The following is an 18,464-nucleotide window of genomic DNA, read 5'->3' on the forward strand; positions in this document are numbered from 1 at the left end:
TATTTTTAGTGAATTCCCCCAAGAATATAAAACAGCTATAAAAACTTTAAGGCTCCTTTACATTGCCAGAGTGGTGTAAAGGAGCCTTATTGTTAGCACAATATAGCCTTATAAATGCTTATGGTGTTTCAGTGATTCGAACTGGTCTAAATTTTTGGACTGAAAAATTTTCCTATCAAAATGTGCTCCATAAACTGATTGCTACTGACCTTTTTGGAGATGGTCAGTAGCCAGTATAAATTGTGAGTTTGAGGCCCCAGCCCTCACTTGCTCAGTGTTACATCATAGGCAACTGAAGAGCATATGGCTGCATATATTTGTTGACTAATAACTATAAGTAAAGGGTCAATACTAGCTACACTACTATTAGACAGAGGGGTTTTGGTGATTTCCTCCAATGCTCCTCACTCCCATTCTCCATACATTGTACTGTAATTTAAATACATTACCAAAATAATTGAAATTAGCTGGATTATATTGCATTACTTTGACCAAAACATAGGCAGACTTTTACAGAATTTTAAAATATTGTGTGCAGAATTTTTAATTTTTTGGTGTAGAATTTTAAAAAATATTGGTGCAGAATTCCCGCAGGGGAGCTATTAATCAAGATAGTTAATAGGATCCAACCCCATGTTTTGGGTCTCCCCAGCCTTTGACTACCAAAAGATGGGATTGGGATAACAAGGGATGGATCACTTGATAATTGCCCTGTTCTGTTAATTCCCTCTGAAGCATGTGGAACTGGCCATTGTTAGAAGACAGAATACAGGACTCGATGGACCATTGGTCTGATACAGTACAGCCATTTTTATGGTCTTAATTATTAAAGGATATTTAGTAAATTTAGTAAAGGACATCGGGTATTTAAATAACAAAAGTGCCCCATTCTTCAGTCACTTGTCAAACTCTGTCTACACCATTAAGATTAATCAGTGCACATATCCTTCTATTGGTGAGAAATACACTTGTATCCACAAAGTTTGCTCCACTTGATGTTTTTCTGGCCATAAATTCAAGCAAACTAGGTAAACTCCTACTGACGTCAAAGAGAGTCTGACCTAAATAGCAACTGCAGGAAGAGCCCCAATACTGTATCAAATAGTGCATCAGAGTTTCATTGCCAAATGACTTTTCTTCTATAAGATTTTTTTTTTTTTACCAGTGTTATGTCAATGCGGTATACCGTTAGTGTATCTTGATTTAAAGCCAAATTTAAATAAGATACTCAGCCACATGGCCTAGACACCCAATAGGATGATTTGCTGTGGGGACTGGTTGCACTTGGTTTGCTGGCATTTTGGCCTTAAGTTTATTACTCCATGTTTCTACCTTTTCAGCTTTAAAACTGAGCACATTCCTTTCACATGTAAGCAAGATACACAATTCTAAAAATCTTCGTTTTTCTTGAAAAGTATTTTCCCACCAGCAATTTGAACAGCAGTCTGTAGCAGACTACAACTGCATTACAATGAAAAAGTTATCAAAACACATTCCCCTTATGATATGGGTGATACTTTGTTTTCATTTGAACTGAAATAACCAATATATTATAACTACTAAGTAGAATTACAAATGACCATATGTAAGGTCTGTGGAAACTGACTTAAAAATACTGTTCTTAGTGAAAATTGCTTTTGGTTCATTTGTGACCTTAAGTTCCAAGAGAAAAATTATACGATCCAAAATAAGAACATGTTAAAACTTTTTTTAAAAAAATCATGTGTTTGAATGTAGATTAGATAGATAAAAATGTAAGAAAAATTTAACTGAGCAAATGGCTTCCTAACCCATCTTTCTTCAGGTTAATAATGAAGCCTAACTTCCAAGAATATGTATGTACCGCTTCTAGATTAATTTTTCCATGGTTCAAACTGCCCAAAGTTTGGTAAACTATTTGTCCAGTAAATAAGCAGCAATTTCTCAACAGCAACTAACAGCAAAATATTCATTTTGCAAAAATCCCTCAGGCTGCTTCAAACAGACCTTTCAGATATCAAAATAACGCTTTAATTTTAATAATGTTTTAATTCTAGGAATAGAATGTTTAAGGGAGAAAAAGCAACATGCCATACTACAAAGCACATCTTCCATCTCCTCCTGCTGATGTTAAGAAATCTGCCCTGTAAAGCATTAGGACAGTAATACTTTTTTTTAATAAAGCTGGTAAAAAAAAAACACAAACCCCATCACACCCCACTTTCAATTAAACTTCTTCTCCATTGAAAAATTCCATTTTATCAAAACCAAAATGTTTTCTGGAAACACGTCAGTTTGGGCTAAAATGTCATCGAGGAGATTTCTCAGTAGAAGGATGGGATTTCTTATCAACATAAGACACACACACATGCCCTAAGTTCAGAACAACCAACAGACACTGGTGGTCAGGGGATTCACTGAGGATACGGGAGAGCCAGGTTCAGTCCCTGCTTCAAATTAGATGGAGAGATACTTAAATCTTAATTTGTGATGAGGAACAAAACAACAAAACTGTTCAAAAATTCTCCATGAAAAAACATGAGAAAGCCCAGAATAGCTAATAGTACGGTGGTTAGGTCACTCACCTGGTATATGGTTTAATTCCTCTCTGCCTAATTTGGAGCAGGGACTTGAACCTGAGTCTTCCACATACCAGATGAGTGATCTAACCACAAGACTACAGGCAGTTCTGGTGTGGATGGTGTTCTCTCTTGTTTTTCCCCACTAATGTTTCTGAAAGGTCTCACTTTCATTCCACATAACACAACAGAAGTGTTCTGATGCCAGCCTTACTTTTAAAGTTTTTTTTTTTTTTACAAACATTGTTTATTGCACACCAATATTATTTCTATTTCATAAATGGAGAAACTGAAGCACAGGGGTTTTTCAAAGGTGCCACAGGGAGTTTGTATTTCTAGTTCCCTTAAGATCTTCTGAAAATCCCAGCCTAAATAACTTCCATAACCACATAACAGCTCAGCAGCAGAACCACAAATAGCATCCAGCTCTAAAACAGCTGTTTGATTAGTCAAGTTTAGAGGATAATTAGGACTATTTAACTTCTCCATTCAAACAGTGAATGTTATTTTAAATGTGGCTGTTTTTATATTAGAGTCAATGTTACTGAACTCTCTCAACTTTCAAAACATTTGAAATGTAATGGACTAGATTAGTGGTTCCCAAAACTGTGGTACATGCATCACTGGGTTACGTGAGTTTGATGTTCCATCCATTCACTTCACCAATTTTTTAAGAAGGTGATAAGTGAACCAATAAAATCTGGTAGCCCCTGGACAACATAAAATATTGCTTTTGTTTTAGGGAAAGGGATAACAATGTACCTACAATCACTGTGATGTGAGAATCAGACATGTCAAGGAAACAGTCCAAATTCTATGAAGGTTCACTTTATCTTTTAAAAAGTAGGAGACAGACACTATTTTTGTTACAACTATTGGAATACAAAGGCAATATATTGGCAACAGGCAGGATCCCTGCTTCCTGAATACAATAGACACAAAGCTCTTGGTATGAACTGGTGAAAGCACTTAACTTTGTAGTTCTTATGCTATGTTTTTTCCTTACAATTCATTATGTATGTATATGCAAAATTACATCAAAACAGGCTCAATGTACTTTGTTTTGCTTCAATCAATTTAGAAAATGCATGATAAAAAATGTTCCTAAATAGTAGCTATACATTTCTCAATAATAAGGCACTAATTACAGCAGGATTTGATTGAAGTGTGATTTGACCTGAGTGAAGATACAGAAAAAGCTTTTTTTTAAAGAGCCTCTTCTGGTCTTGAGGATCTACGAGATGGAGCTCTAAGTAATTTAGATCAAGAAGCACATAGTGATACAATCTTAAATTCCCTGCACAGGAGACAAATGACAGCAAAATCTTCACCAAACCCACTGCTACCGATAGCTTTAGAACCTTAATACCCCCTATGTAGGGAATTAGACAGCAAACTCTTCTTTCTCTCTCCATCTCCTGCAGCCTCTTTCCCCATAGCAACAGTGATATGTTGATTCCAAAGTCTCTGGACTCAGACAGGGAATCATGTACTCTATGACATCTATGAGCGGCATTTCAAAATTACGTGCTTCCTTTCATAAAAGCATAGGGTGGCTTTGTAATTTACAATGTGATACTGTGCATACAAATGGAGAATTAGGAGGCTGCAGACACCAGCAGAAATACTACCCAATACAGGAAGCTGGACACGATCCTCCCTTTCCCCCCACCCGGATAACTACTAGTTTACAATGTGAAGAAATGTAAAAAGTAACCGTTTAACTTTAAAAAATAATTTCCAAGCAATCAAAAGTATGGAATACACAGTTAAGGGACCCAAAGAACCTCAGCTCTGCCCTCCTGCTCTGCTGTTAAGAGCTGGGGGTGTGAGGGGGGGGACCCAGTGATGAGAATATTGTATTGACCCAAAGTGTAATTTCTGTTGGAACTACAAAGATGAAATGCCTCGCTCCTAATCATGCAGCTCTTATATTGATTTTGGACTTATTTACGGTCATGCACTGTCCACAGAAAGACTTGTTACAAATTCCTGATTAGACAAATAGCATACTGATGGCAGTCATTTCATTCCCCATTCTTCATTAAAATTCCTGTACCACCAATTATGCAATGTGATCAGAGAGCTCAAGTATAGCCACATATGCATACCTCCTAGCCCAGTCCATGCAACTTATAATATTGATATGAAAACAGTAATGGTTAGGGTGACTAAAAAAACATCACATAAGCAACTTGGACATATAGTATAACGCTAAATTATAAAACCAACTCTCTCCGGTGCCCATATTTTTATAGTCCACCCACAAAATGTCAAACAAAGTGGCTTTTCTAAATGTGTTATGTTCTCATCTATGGCTACAGAGTTAAATGCCTTAGAAATTCATTTCAGGAGATTATCTAATTTGATCCAAAACTAAAGTAATGAAGAAGGGAAAACAGGAGTCCAGCATCAGTACAGGGCCAGAAATAAGGCTGCTTGAGTACCTTAAATGTGCATTTTCATACTTTCAAATCTTTGGGTTTCTTTTAAGTTCAGCCTTAACTCTGAATTTCCTTACTTTGCAAGACTGCTTTCTTGATAACTGCAATGTTTTTGTAAGGGCCTGCCTTAGAGTGAATTTCCAGATCTGGCAGGCTCAAATGACTCAGTACTGTTATTCTCAAGTGAAACAACACCCATCGATTAGGATAGTTTTTGGTTTTTGTTTCTTTTTTTACTGTAGATTACAGTGTGCTGTCCAAGAGCTATAGTACTTCAATCATCAAAAAAGAGGAGGGGGGATATATTTTGTACATATGAATATATTTGACACACAAAAACTAAAAACATCATTAAGATTGTAAAGTTAAGCATTTAAAAGTTAGGAAAGGCCAGAATTAAGGTTGCCTGTGAAACCTTAATTCCGACCCCTGGGCATACGCATTGTGATAAAGTAAATATCACATACTATATTTCCCAGAGGACCCCGCCTAATTCCATGCACAGGATAGACCATGCTAAGGGGATCAATCATGGTTGTGTATTGAAGGAGGTTGTTGTCAATAGGACCCCACCTAATTTTCTACAGAAATATTCATGTGTATTGAATAAGGCAGGGACTGCAGGGAAAGAAAAGTGGATCTCAGGATTAAAGCAGTTGAATTCTGCCCTTAAGAGCTGGATTCTCTACTCCTGCCACAGAGTTTCTACATAATGCTAAACAAGTCACATAAAACAACTTTTCACAGGTGGTCACTAACTGTATGTTCCTCATTTTTTGGGTGCCCAACTTGAGCCGTCGGGGTGTAATTTGCATTAACTGAAGTCAAGAAGAGCTGTACTTTGAATATATAAAGTACTACGTAATCCTATTTACTCTGAAAAATAAGGCCTGCAGATCTCAAAATTTGGCACCCAAAATAAGTGGATGTTTTTTACCTTAACCTTTCTGTGCCTCGGTTCTCCATCTGTAAAATGGATGCCCCCTCATTTCACAGGAGTGTTGTGACGATAAATGTATTAATATTTGTGAGGCATTATAACGATGCGCACCACAGAAGAGACTGTGAGGAAATTAACAGTTCTGCCTTCAGGGCTGAGTTTGACTCGTGTACAGTAATTAAGGCATGGTATTACACACTGATCAGTGAGGAGACAACAGAACGCTGTGAATAGCTGCTTACTAAACGAGCACTGTCAACCCTGTGAACTGAATAAAGCAGGGGTCCTGTGGATTACATTATTAAAGATTATTCATAAGGCACACAAGGAGGCCGAATTAAGGTTGGACAATGTATTTTTTCCCTCGCTTCATTTTGTGAAACGGCTGAATTGTTTTGGCTGAAATGCAAAGAAAAAAAAAATTCTGCCTGAGGCAGACACTTTGCATGGAAATTTCAGTCCAAACAGTTAGTTTTGGGAAAGTTAAAAGCAGCTGAAAACAGGTTCTTATAATGAGAAGTTTGGGGCAACCTTAATAATAGCTAATGTTTAGCCTGCCTATAAATTTATTGCTCTATATGTATATCCTATCCCTCCTCCATACCTAGGTATACTTGCAATATTGCACTCTTAAAACGTAATCCAATATTGTGACAATGATCACTGTTTCATGCTCAGATGTAACTGTGATCAGTCAAGAGACTTAGAAAGAAATGCTTTATACCAGTAAAAGGCCTTTCTGTTCCTTTATACACTAGTATTTAGGTGAAGGGAAAGGATTCCTTTGCTGACTTTTGAAATCTGTATTTAAATGACGATTAGTAAAGCTCCACAGTGATATAATTGAAAAGCTAGGAAATACAGACACAAACAGTCTAGGTGTCCATTCTTTTGAAGACTCTGCAATCAATGCACCCCTATTCCGCAACAGAAGTTTCTAAGGAACCCCCCACTTGCTTAAATAAAAAAGTTCCTAAAGATTAGAATGATCTTTTAATGGGTAGTCAATTTTAATTATCCTACGTGAACACATTTATAAGTCACCTTTTAAAAAGAAAGCCAGAGTTATAATGCATTAAGCCAAGAATTTAATACATTCTGTTTGTATACATCATTTCTATTTTACTCTTTTGAAATATACAGCCCTTTAGGAAGGACACTCAATCAAAGCTCAATGGACTAAAACTAAAAGAAAAATTCAATCCAGAAAGTGGAACAAAAAATATTAGCTAACATATTCTCAATCCACAGTTTAAACAGAATGCTGCCCTTGAGTACAATGACATCCAATTCTCAATAGATAACTATTGCTCAAACAAGACTATTAGGCATACGTTCAAATATAATCTTTTTAAGTGCCACAGTTATTTGGAGACTGCCTTTTTAAGGAGTCAATATTTACTTTAATATATTTTAAATGCAAGAGGCTAGCTGGCTTCATTATAGTAGAGCAGCAGCACCACTATAGCTAAGGTTGTGCCATGACCTCTGTTTAAAGGTGTTCTAAATCCTCTAAATCCTCTAAAATAGTCAGATTTCTGAAGCACTCAGAGGAGAGGAAAGTGATCAGGAACAGTCAGCATGGATTCACCAAGGGCAAGTCATGCCTGACTAATCTAATTGCCTTCTATGACGAGATAACTGGCTCTGTGGATGAAGGGAAAGCAGTGGACATGTTGTTCCTTAACTTTAGCAAAGCTTTTGACACGGTCTCCCACAGTATTCTTGCCAGCAAGTTAAAGAAGCATGGGCTGGATGAATGGACTATAAGGTGGATAGAAAGTTGGCTAGTTTGTCGGACTCAGTGGTTAGTGATCAATGGCTCCATGTCTAGTTGGCAGCCAGTAGCAAGTGGAGTGCCCCAAGGGTTGGTCCTCGGGCCGGTTTTGTTCAATATCTTCATAAATGATCTGGAGGATGGTGTGGATTGCACCCTCAGCAAGTTTGCAGATGACACTAAACTGGGAGGAGAGGTAGATACGCTGGAGCGCAGGGATAGGATACAGAGGGCCGTAGACAAATTAGAGGATTGGACCAAAAGAAATCTGATGAGGTTCAACAAGGACAAGTGCAGAGTCCTTAGGACAGAAGAATCCCATGCACCACTACAGACTAGGGACCGAATGGCTAGGCAGCAGTTCTGCAGAAAAGGACCTAGGGGTAACAGTGGACAAGAAGCTGGATATGTGTCAACAGTGTGCCCTTGTTGCCAAGAAGGCCAATGGCATTTTGGGATGTATATGAAGGGGAGTTGCCAGCAGATCGAGGGATGTGATCGTTCCCCTCTATTCAACATTGGTGAGGCCTCATCTGGAGTAGTGTGTCCAGTTTTGGGCCCCACACTACAAGAAGGATGTGGAAAAATTGGAGAGAGTCCAGCGGAGGGCAACAAAAATGGTTAGGGGACTGGAACACATGACTTATGAGGAGAGGCTGAGGGAACTGGGATTGTTTAGTCTGCGGAAGAGAAGAATGAGGGGGGGATTTGATAGCTGCTTTCAACTACCTGAAAGGGGATTCCACAGAGGATGGATCTAGACTGTTCTCTGTGGTAGCTGATGACAGAACAAGGAGTAATGGTCTCAATTTGCAGTGAGGGAGATTTAGGTTGGATATTAGGAAAAACTTTTTCACTAGGAGGGTGGTGAAGCACTGGAATGCATTACCTAGGGAGGTGGTGGAATCTCCTTCCTTAGATATTTTTAAGGTCAGGCTTGACAAAGCCTTGGCTGGGATGATTTAGTTGGGGATTGGTCCTGCTTTGAGCAGGGGGCTGGACTAGATGACCTCCTGAGGTCCCTTCCAACCATGATATTATATGATTTCTTTGAAATTTGGGTATGCCTCAGAAGTGTGCCTGGTAAAGTTAGTAACCCAAATGTGAATCAGTAGAGCCAGGGGATCAGAAAAACAGCCTTTTTTTAAAAAGTTTTTAGGTGGGATTTTTTTGCCTGAATTAGAGATTAAACTATTGATGTGAAGCAGATCAAAAAGGTCTCAATCTGTCGCATTTTACTCAAGGTAGTGCATGGCAACCACAGAATCCTCATGGGGCCCAAATTGAAAAGAGTATTTAAGAAAACTTACATATTTTACCCTGTGCATGGATCAATACAGAAAAATGGCTAGAGGGTTTCCATTCCCACTATTTATATAAAACGGGAAGAATGGAAACCCTATAGCACATAGCTTTAAACTTTACTCTTGGAAGTGCTCTGAAATCCAAACAATACAATTAATCATTTGAAGTTTGGTGTGCCCCTTGGGGGTGCGGCATAGCATTAATTATTAAAATTTGGGGTCAATTGACAGAGGTTCCCAAGTTACAAACCCACCCCACCCTATCCAAAAAAAAAAAAAGTCTTCTTCTGATACCTTGTACTGTTAAACTGAGGCTACTAATGACTGGAGGAGTCACAGACCTCACTGATGGCTGTGAATTTACCCTTCAATTAACCTAAGGTTAAATTAACCTCAAATCCCCACCTAAAACAAAAGGAGTTTTGGACAGAGTGGCTGGAGAGTACTACAATTTATGAGTCCTGGGTGGCAATTTTATTTTGGAGGAGAATAAAGTATTTGGGGGGAGAATTTAGACATATGAATGCTTCTGGGGAGATCAGGAGTATTGGGGCAGGGCAGTAGGGGAATGCAAACTATCAAAATAGTTTTGTTTTATAAACATGAATTATGGTAGCTATCAACAATTTAGAATTCTTTCATTTATCTATCTAGTTCAGTGATCCCTGAACTTTTCACGTCGTCCTCCCCCTGACATATTGTTATGGCTAGAAATACTAGACCTGTTTTGAGATAATGATAAATTTGTTGAAATTAGAAGAATAGATGACCCAATAGAGGTTATTATGCTGACTCATTAGGAGTCACTATAAGGTTATGCGTTTTATTAAAGTTAGCTATAAAAGATTAGGTAAAAGTAAATAACGGAGTAGTCCAAGGAAGCTTTTCTCAGGGCAAGGAACTGACATCTAAACTCCCCATCAGTTAGACAGAAAGAGGGCTCCTGGAAGTCCGACTGGTGATTATTCAAAACCGTCTCAGACTGTAGGTAACTATAGCTGGGAAGTCCCAGCTTATGCTTATGTCTGTGTGTGTTTAATATCTAATAAATTGTAGTTTTAGATAAGAGCACATTTGTTCGTATTAATCATTTTATCAGACACAATAGCTGTGTTCCCACTGATTTATTCCTGATACCGCCTGGAGCGAAACAGTTAAGCTACCACTGTTTTGGGTTCTGAAAACCCAGAGTAACACCAGAGGCTGGGGGGGGGGGGGGGGTAGGGGGAGTGTGGACTGGGGTAAGGGGGCAGAGGCTAGGGCCAGAGCTGTGGCCAGGCCGTAAACCAGGGGCTGAGGCCAGGGCTGCAGCTAGGGGCAGAAGCAAGGCCAGCAGCTGGGGCCCGGGGGTGGGAGAGAGGCCGGCAGCTGGAGGTGGGGGACGGGCTGGGACTGGAACAGCATTGGGGGCAGAGCAGGGCTGTGTGGCACTCCCTCCCTGCCCCCCTGTGGGGCTGGCCAAGACCCCGCCGCATCCCCTCCCCCCATATTGTTCCTCCATGGCCCCACAGGGAGGCGCACGCCACAGTTTGGGGACCACTGATCTAGTTCCTTCCCAAGTCATGACAACGCTATTTTCACTTTTAAATGTAAGAATTTACAAACCTCCATCCATCCTTTGAGAGGTAGCTGAAGGCTCCATCAACAACACTTGCAAAGAACTGCCCTCCTGTGATGAAGAGAGTATTAATGGTAACTAATCTGCCTCTTAAGTGGGGTGGAGCGACCTCTGCGATGTATACTGGTACTGTCATGGAAGCCACACCTACAAGAAAAAAGTGATGGATTAAATTTACACAGCTGTACACAACATTCTCTGTAGTCATGAAGCATTAAAGTACAGTATATAATAAATGTGACAACAAATTGTAAGCACTTGATTGCTGAGTTCCAACGGAGAAAACTAACAGCAGCATTTTGTTGCACTGCTAATAAGCGCTAGAGAACAGTTATCTGAAGCAGATGGACACAGGTATTCGGAAGCAATAATAATTACCATGTTTGTGAATATTCACAGATTCACAATACATAAAGGAATTTAAAAAGAGTCTGGCATCATGAAACAAATCACAGATTTTTAAGCAAAAATCATCTAAGGTGAACTAAAGATAACCCTAAAATATAAGCAAATATATTTATAGTTTCAGTTCAAGAGAAAACAAGCAGGTACAGTACCACATGAAACTGAATTGGAGTGCAACAGAGTCATACATTTATAATCTAAATTGATAAATGACAACCATTAGCAAAGTATTGAAAGCTTCGATTAACACATAGGGCCTGATGCTGTGCAGCCACAGCTCTCCCTGGCTTCAAATGAAACTGAGTGCTCTCCACTTCCGGAAAAAATCACCGCCATTCCCCTTATGGGTGGGGAATTTCATTTATGTTTAACAGAATTTAAGATTCATTGTACAACTGCTTTCTGAGCTTTAGCTATCTCATATGGAATAAAGAGAAAGTTCTGTCTGGATTTAAATTTGTAAGGTGCAATTCAGACCATTGCAATGAAAAATGTTAGCCAAAATACCCAACCTTGTATTTCTGATAATACATGGTCATCTCTTGCCCTATCATAATGTATCTAATGGTTCCCATGAATTAGGGAACGCTTCCAAACGAATAATTTGGAATAAGAGATCTAAAACATTTTTTTAAAGTTGAAAAACATGTATAAAAAAGGAACTTCATGGCATATCAACAGCAGATCTGTGTATCGTACATAATCAGAAATTCTGAATATGCCAAGCAAATTTATGGTGTAGTTTCCAAGGAACATAAAAGTACTTTCTGGCAGAAAGAAACAACCAGTGACAGCTAGTGGCTCTAGGTTATGTATGGTTTATTAAAATTAAAGATACTTTTGGGACAAGGGAGAGAAGGGGAATATTTCTATTGAAGCTTGTTTAAATGGAGCACAGTGAAATACACTATGCAGGTACAGAATAAACTGTGTCCAAAGGCAAAGCTCCACTCTGAACTGGTGGCTGAGCCTTTTGATGAGGTCACAGCCATGCACTACGTCTCATTAGCATACAGATGGCACCTCATCACCAAAATTTAACATAAAATTCCTACAGCCATTGTAATTACTTTGTCTCATTTTCCTCTTCCCTCCTTTTGGCAGTGCTTAAGGAGCAGTCAGGTTGCTTTTATAGATTAGCTATTTAAAACTGAATTAGAAGAGGTTTCAGAGTTCCCAGCTGAGCTAAACAAAGAGTCTATGTCATCACATACACCATATTCAAGGTAGATTGCAGGGCTGCTACTCGCAGGTTCGGCTGTACCAGATATGGACTGGCCACAGAGCTTCTCTCTCAGAGCAACAAACACCAAATGTGTTCACTATAAGATCCTTTAATGTACTGCCAGGTATACCTGTTGTATGCTCAGATAAGGTATGTTATACATGGTGCCATCTAGTGACTAAACAATAGAATACGAATTAATATCCCATTACATCTCCCCCCTAAAGTTTTACATTCTAACTATTTACAACATTTTACAAAATATACACTATCATGCTATCTTTAAAGTTCAGTACAGATCAGTCTTAAGTATCTCTGAATCATACAGTTATCCAATTACATGACCTGGATGTGTAAAATCTTGGTCATCTGACTGTCCATTAGTTGGTTTGGAATCTTTAAATCATTTAAATCTTTAAATCATTCAGATTATTCTGAATCTGCCATCTGTATAATTTGCTCTGTTGATTGTTCTTTGTAAGGAACAAACTATAGATGTCAGTTTCTGTTGAACTTGCCACTCTCAATCACATGATCTGGGCGATGAATTCTTTTCATAAGAGCTGAGTTCATCCTTTTTCTCCATACAGTTTGACACAAAACACAGTCACCAGGTTCTAGAATCAGCAGTTCTTTAGCTGAGTGACATCTGTCATAAAAGCATTCATAAGCTCTTTTTGCCTTTTTATCTGATTTGGCTACTCTTTTCATGTGCGGTCACTTCAGAGATTAGAAAAGAATTTCATTGGAATAGTTGTCCTCCCATCTGGATTTCTGCTGGGCTTTATCCACTAGCTGCTACAGTGTTATCTGTAGCTCAGAAGAACAAGGAATGGCTCTTTCTAACGTAGGATTTTCTTGGCTGTCTGTAGAGTTCTCTCAATCTCTCCATTTGTTTGTGGGCAATGTGGGCTGCTATCAATATGATCAAAAATCATATTTAGTTTGGATTGACAAACTCAGCTGCAGTAAACTGGTTCATAGTCCATCACTAGTTTTGCATTTTAGTTTCTCAATAATACTAAGACATGTTACGTCTTTTAAGTATGTTATTCCTATATACCTGGAAAAATAGTCCACTAAGATCTAGTAACAATGTCCTCTGAAATCTGCATAAATCTGCAGCTAGTCTTTTCCGAGATCTGTCTGGTAGAGATGTTATTAAATGTTTCTTGCATTGTGTTGGTCTGTTGGTTCTGCAATGTCCACATGCAGACACCTCATTGTCTGTGTCCTTGCTGATACCTGGCCACTATACTGACTGGTTAGCCTGTTCATGGCATTTAATTAGTCCTTGATGTCCTTCATGAATGAGGTTTAGGATTTCTCCTCTCATTTCGTTTGGAATTACGATGCAATCACCTTTAAACATTAATTCATTTGAGTCGCCTAATTGTCCACATGCTGCAAAGTAGTCTCATCACTTCTTTAGTGTCCTTTAGATACTTGAGCCAGCTGATTCTAATGTAACTTAGAACATTGGAAGTTGTGTGTCTGTCAAGGTTGCTTGTGGTAATGGGTGTAGTTTCTTTTCTGACTCTGATCTATATACATTCAAATAATCCATGTAAACCTTTACGTCAACTTTGTGCTCCCAATTAGTTGAGCATGATGCTCAGCTCTGCGACAGGAGTGTCTGCTACCAGCAGACTTTTCCCAGGAATGTATTAAACATTAATCTGATCAAAACACATCAGCATCTCAAAGGTGCTTGATCCTATACTTTTCTGTTGATTAGGGCTACAAGCGGCTTATGGTCTGTTATCAGTGCAAAAGAATCCAATCCACACAGATGTGTAAAAGTTCTCATATGCCTATACACTTGCCAGGCACTCCTTTTCAATCTGCACAGTTTTTCTGCTTCTGGGTGTGCACGAGAACAAAATGCAACTGGCTTCCACTCAAATCCATGTTATTGCAACTATATATCAGCTAGGCCATGCCTGCTTGTATGCATCCGATGAAGTGAGCTGTAGCTCACGAAAGCTCATGCTCAAATAAATTGGTTAGTCTCTAAGGTGCCACAAGTACTCCTTTTCTTTTTGTGAATACAAACTAACAGGGCTGCTACTCTGAAACCTGTATCTACACTGACCATTGTGGGTTTCATCACACTATAATACCTGAGAACTGGAGCTGTTGAGATAATTTTTTACCGTTTTTGAAGGAAATTTTTATTTGACCCCCATAGCCACAATGTGTTGGACTTTAAACAGTTCATTCAGTGGTTTTGTCACTACAGAAAGGTCTTATAGGTATTGATCAAGGTAATTTGTCATCCCCAGTACACAGCTCAGTTCTGGTACATTCAATTCTTGAATTGCTTTTACTTTCTCAGGGCTAGGCCTGATTTCATCGTTGTTTATTGTTTATCCAAAAAACTCAATTTGGAATAGGTGGAAAATGCACTTTTCCTTGTTTATCTTCCGTCCAGACTGACAGATAACACTTAGAATTTCTTTGAGGATTTTGTTGTGTTCTTCCATCAAATATCGTATATCAAAATATTGTCCGTGAAAATTACAACTCCATTTGCGTTGCATCAACAGTTCTGCCATCTTTCTTTGGAAAGTTTCATGTGCACTGTAATCCCAAAAGGTAATCTTCAAAAGCAAAATTTCCCAAACAGTGTGACAAATGTAGTCAGTTTAGAACTCATTGGCTAAAGGAATTTGCCAGAATCTGCTCAAGGCATCCAGCTTGTAGAATACTATAGCTCTTTTCACTTTAGGGAGGAAGTTATCCAGTGTGGGGAGGATATATTTTTCTCACAACTACTTCAATAAGTCTTTTAATAGGCACACTAATATTTTTCCTTTTTTTAAAATAATCAGTACTATTCGGGCACCTCATGTTGTTGACTCAGATTTTCTCAATAATGCCAATCTGTTCTATTCTCTTCAATTCACCTTCCACTTTATGAATAATAGGAATATGTAGTATGGTGTATGTACACTATATGGTTCAACATTGTCTCTTAAGGTTATTTGTACTGGATCTCCTTTCATAAGTCCAATATCCCCAAATACAATGGGAAGACTGTAGGTCTTTCATTCCATACATTCTTAATGCATAACTTTTCTTTGTAAATTGTTTCTGCAGTAAACTGGCTCATGCAGTTCAGAATACCTCCAGAGAGATATCAAGTCTGTGTCAGGGGATTTCAGCTTTGGGTGGAGTTGAATGTGATTGTAAGTCCCTTCTGAGATGATAGTCATATCTGCTCCTGAGTCCATTTTAAACTCAATAGTCTTTCTATGAATATTCAGTTTAATTCTCCAGGCAGGCTCTGTCATAATGTGATAGATACCATCACGTGATAGATATCCGAAATAATGGCTCTTGATTATCTATAATTGTAGTTAGCTGTCTCATTGTTTTAGTACAGCAAACGGCTGCAAAATGTCCATATTTTGCACATTTATTACATATTTCACCTTTGGTTGGACACACGTCTTTTGAGCTATGAAATTTTCTATACCTTGTACATTTATTGTGAAAGGCTTTGTAGTTTGCCTGGAATTTGCCCCTCTTAGCCAAAGGGGTCATGTGATAATTATTTTTATAACTCATGCTGCATCTGTTTACAGCTTCTCAATGAGTTTCTTGCTTTTCAGGTTTGTTCTGCTATTTCACAACTTCAGTCTTTGCTATTTGGACAGCTGTGTTTAGGGTTAAGTCTGTCTTAAATTTTAGTTGCTGTTAAAGGTTCCTGTCTGCAAGACCTATATTTAGCCTCTCTCTGATGTTCATCCATTCCCCAAAAAACATGGTTTTCAGCCAACACATATGAAACTCTTCTAAAAGATTAACATTTTCTCTTGGTTCCTGAATTCTCTGGCAAAAACATTCTCTTTCATAAACCACATTTCTCCAAGGTATAAAGTATGAATCAAAAATAGCCAGAACCCTTTCATAGTCATCTTTTTGACTGTGGTTAAGTAAAGGCAAAAGATTTAAAGATATGCTCTGCATGCTTACCCATAGTATAAATTACAGAGAATACCTGAATATTTCCAGTTTCCTTATGGAGTTCTGTAGCAATTCAAAATCTTGCAAAATACTGCTTCCAGTCAGTCCATTGGGAAGGTTTGTCAAAACAGAAGTTCTCTGGGGAACTAAGTGGCATATTGATAAGATCCTACAAAGTTTTTTGCTTTCCTTCTGTTTGTAATCTTTATTGTTGCTTTCCTTCTATTTCTGTTGTCCTCTGGCATTAGTTAACTTTGACACCATTTGAGTTACTACAGAGAATTCTTTCCTGGGTGTCTGGCTGATGAGTCTTGCCCACATGCTCAGGGTTTAGCTGATCGCCATATTTGGGGTCGGGAAGGAATTTTCCTCCAGGGCAGATTGGCAGAGGCCCTGGGGGTATTTCACCTTCCTCTGCAGCGTGGAGCACAGGTCACTTGCTGGAGGATTCTCTGCATCTTGGGTCTTTAAACCACAATTTGAGGACTTCAGTAGCTCAGACATAGGTTAGGGGTTTGTTACTGGAGTAGGTGGGTGAGATTCTGTGGCCTGCGTTGTGCAGGAGGTCAGACTAGACAATCATAATGGTTCCTTCTGACCTTAAAGTCTATGCTTCTATTATTCATTTCATGGAAACCTTGTACATTGTAGTTTGCAGCGCTGCTTCTACTAGCAGGCCAGGCTTCTGTACCAGATATGGACTGGTCAGTGCTTCCTTCTCAGAGAGATACATACCAGATGTGTTCACTATAAGATCCTTTAATGTACTGCTAGGTAGATCTGTTGTATGCTCAGACAGGGTATGTTTCAGAGCGCCACCTAGTGACTGAACAGTATAATACAGTTAATATTCCATTACTTCTGTAGAGAGGGGAAAACCAAGAGGACTGGGTACAAGGAAAGAAGTGGCAAGTTTTAAAAAAACAGCATTTCAGCCTCTTAGATGACAAAATGCGCAATAAAAGCTAACAGACACCTTCTAGCATAAAAACTAGTGCTTAGACCGTGCAATGGAATCCAAGTGGAAGGACTCTTGGAGGGTCCCACTGAAGTCACGTATCGGGGGTAGCCATGTTAGTCTGTATCCACAAAAACAACATCCCTTGTAGGACTGAAGCTTAGAACAAGGGTATTGAATAGCTCCCCATTTCAGTTTTATTACAGAAATAGAGTCAAAAAGGACACCTGGAGTAAAGGAGGACGAATGTGTCCAGGACATTAGAATTAGTAATAAAAACATTTCAAAAGATATAGGTTATACTACTCTTTTCTGTTTTTTCTATAAACTATTTTGCATAATTCTGAGGGTTTAATGCAATGTATTTAGGGGGAAAAAAATCTTCTATTTGTTGTAAAAGCTTTTATATTAAGTAACCATACTTCAGTTGCAAGAGGTTTTGTACTAGTGCATATTTTGGGTGACAGAAGGTAATCTCCTTTTGTTCTTATGCCTCAGAGTGTGCCTGAGGTGTATAACTATATCTTAACACTGCAGATGCCATTTTGGCTTATCGTTATAGGCACACACTATGAAAGGGGTTACAACACCGGACTTGAACATCTTTGCCAGAAAAAGTTACATTCTCATACTCTGGAAAGCAACATGATTCATGAGTACCCTGCTGTCTGGCTGATTCACTACACTAAGAGCTCCAAGTTATCTTTAATATGGAAGTTAGTTTTACAGACCTGCTGGAAGCCTTCAAAAGCTTGAGTGAGGAATACAAATTATTTAATAATAGAGTGGCATTGAAAAAATATTTTGTTATGATGGGTAAATGCTTATGACGCTCTCAGCATGATAACCCAATCCACGGCTAATTAAATTAGCAGAAATATATCAATACCTCTCTTAACACTACTCACTGACTGACCCATCAGGATTTCAATTTCCTAATGCTGGTAAAAAGATTTTAGAGAGATATTTCAACCATTCAGTGCCAAATGAAACACATGAAATATAAAAGCGCCATATAGCTCTTTACACATTTTGTATCTTGTCACGTAATCCAGAAGAAAAATTTTGAATTCATACCAGTGTTAAAAATACATTCACTTTTCATTTTTCATAACCAACAAGTATCTGATATCACCAATGTCCGTATTAAATTATGTTCAGAGGCATGGGGTTGGTTACGGGTGCAGACAGATAATCATTTGAAGAAGGGCCCTTGAATTATCTTCTCCCCTACCATTCTTTTTTTGGGGGAGAGGGGTTAAA

At 38.6% G+C, this 18,464-nt stretch overlaps 1 protein-coding gene across 1 annotated transcript in view; it reads right to left on the bottom strand.

Moving 5' to 3' along the window:
- The window catches only part of SLC2A13 (solute carrier family 2 member 13), a 322,896-nt gene that overhangs the window by 237,183 nt on the left and 67,249 nt on the right, over positions 1–18,464 (bottom strand). Inside the window, exon 2 of the mRNA XM_048836305.2 lies at positions 10,629–10,788. Within this exon, the coding sequence (XP_048692262.1) occupies positions 10,629–10,788 (160 nt within the window). The remainder of the gene's footprint in view (positions 1–10,628; positions 10,789–18,464) is intronic.

Source organism: Caretta caretta, chromosome 1 (genome assembly GCF_965140235.1).
Source record: "Caretta caretta isolate rCarCar2 chromosome 1, rCarCar1.hap1, whole genome shotgun sequence".
Taxonomy (NCBI): domain Eukaryota; kingdom Metazoa; phylum Chordata; order Testudines; family Cheloniidae; genus Caretta; species Caretta caretta.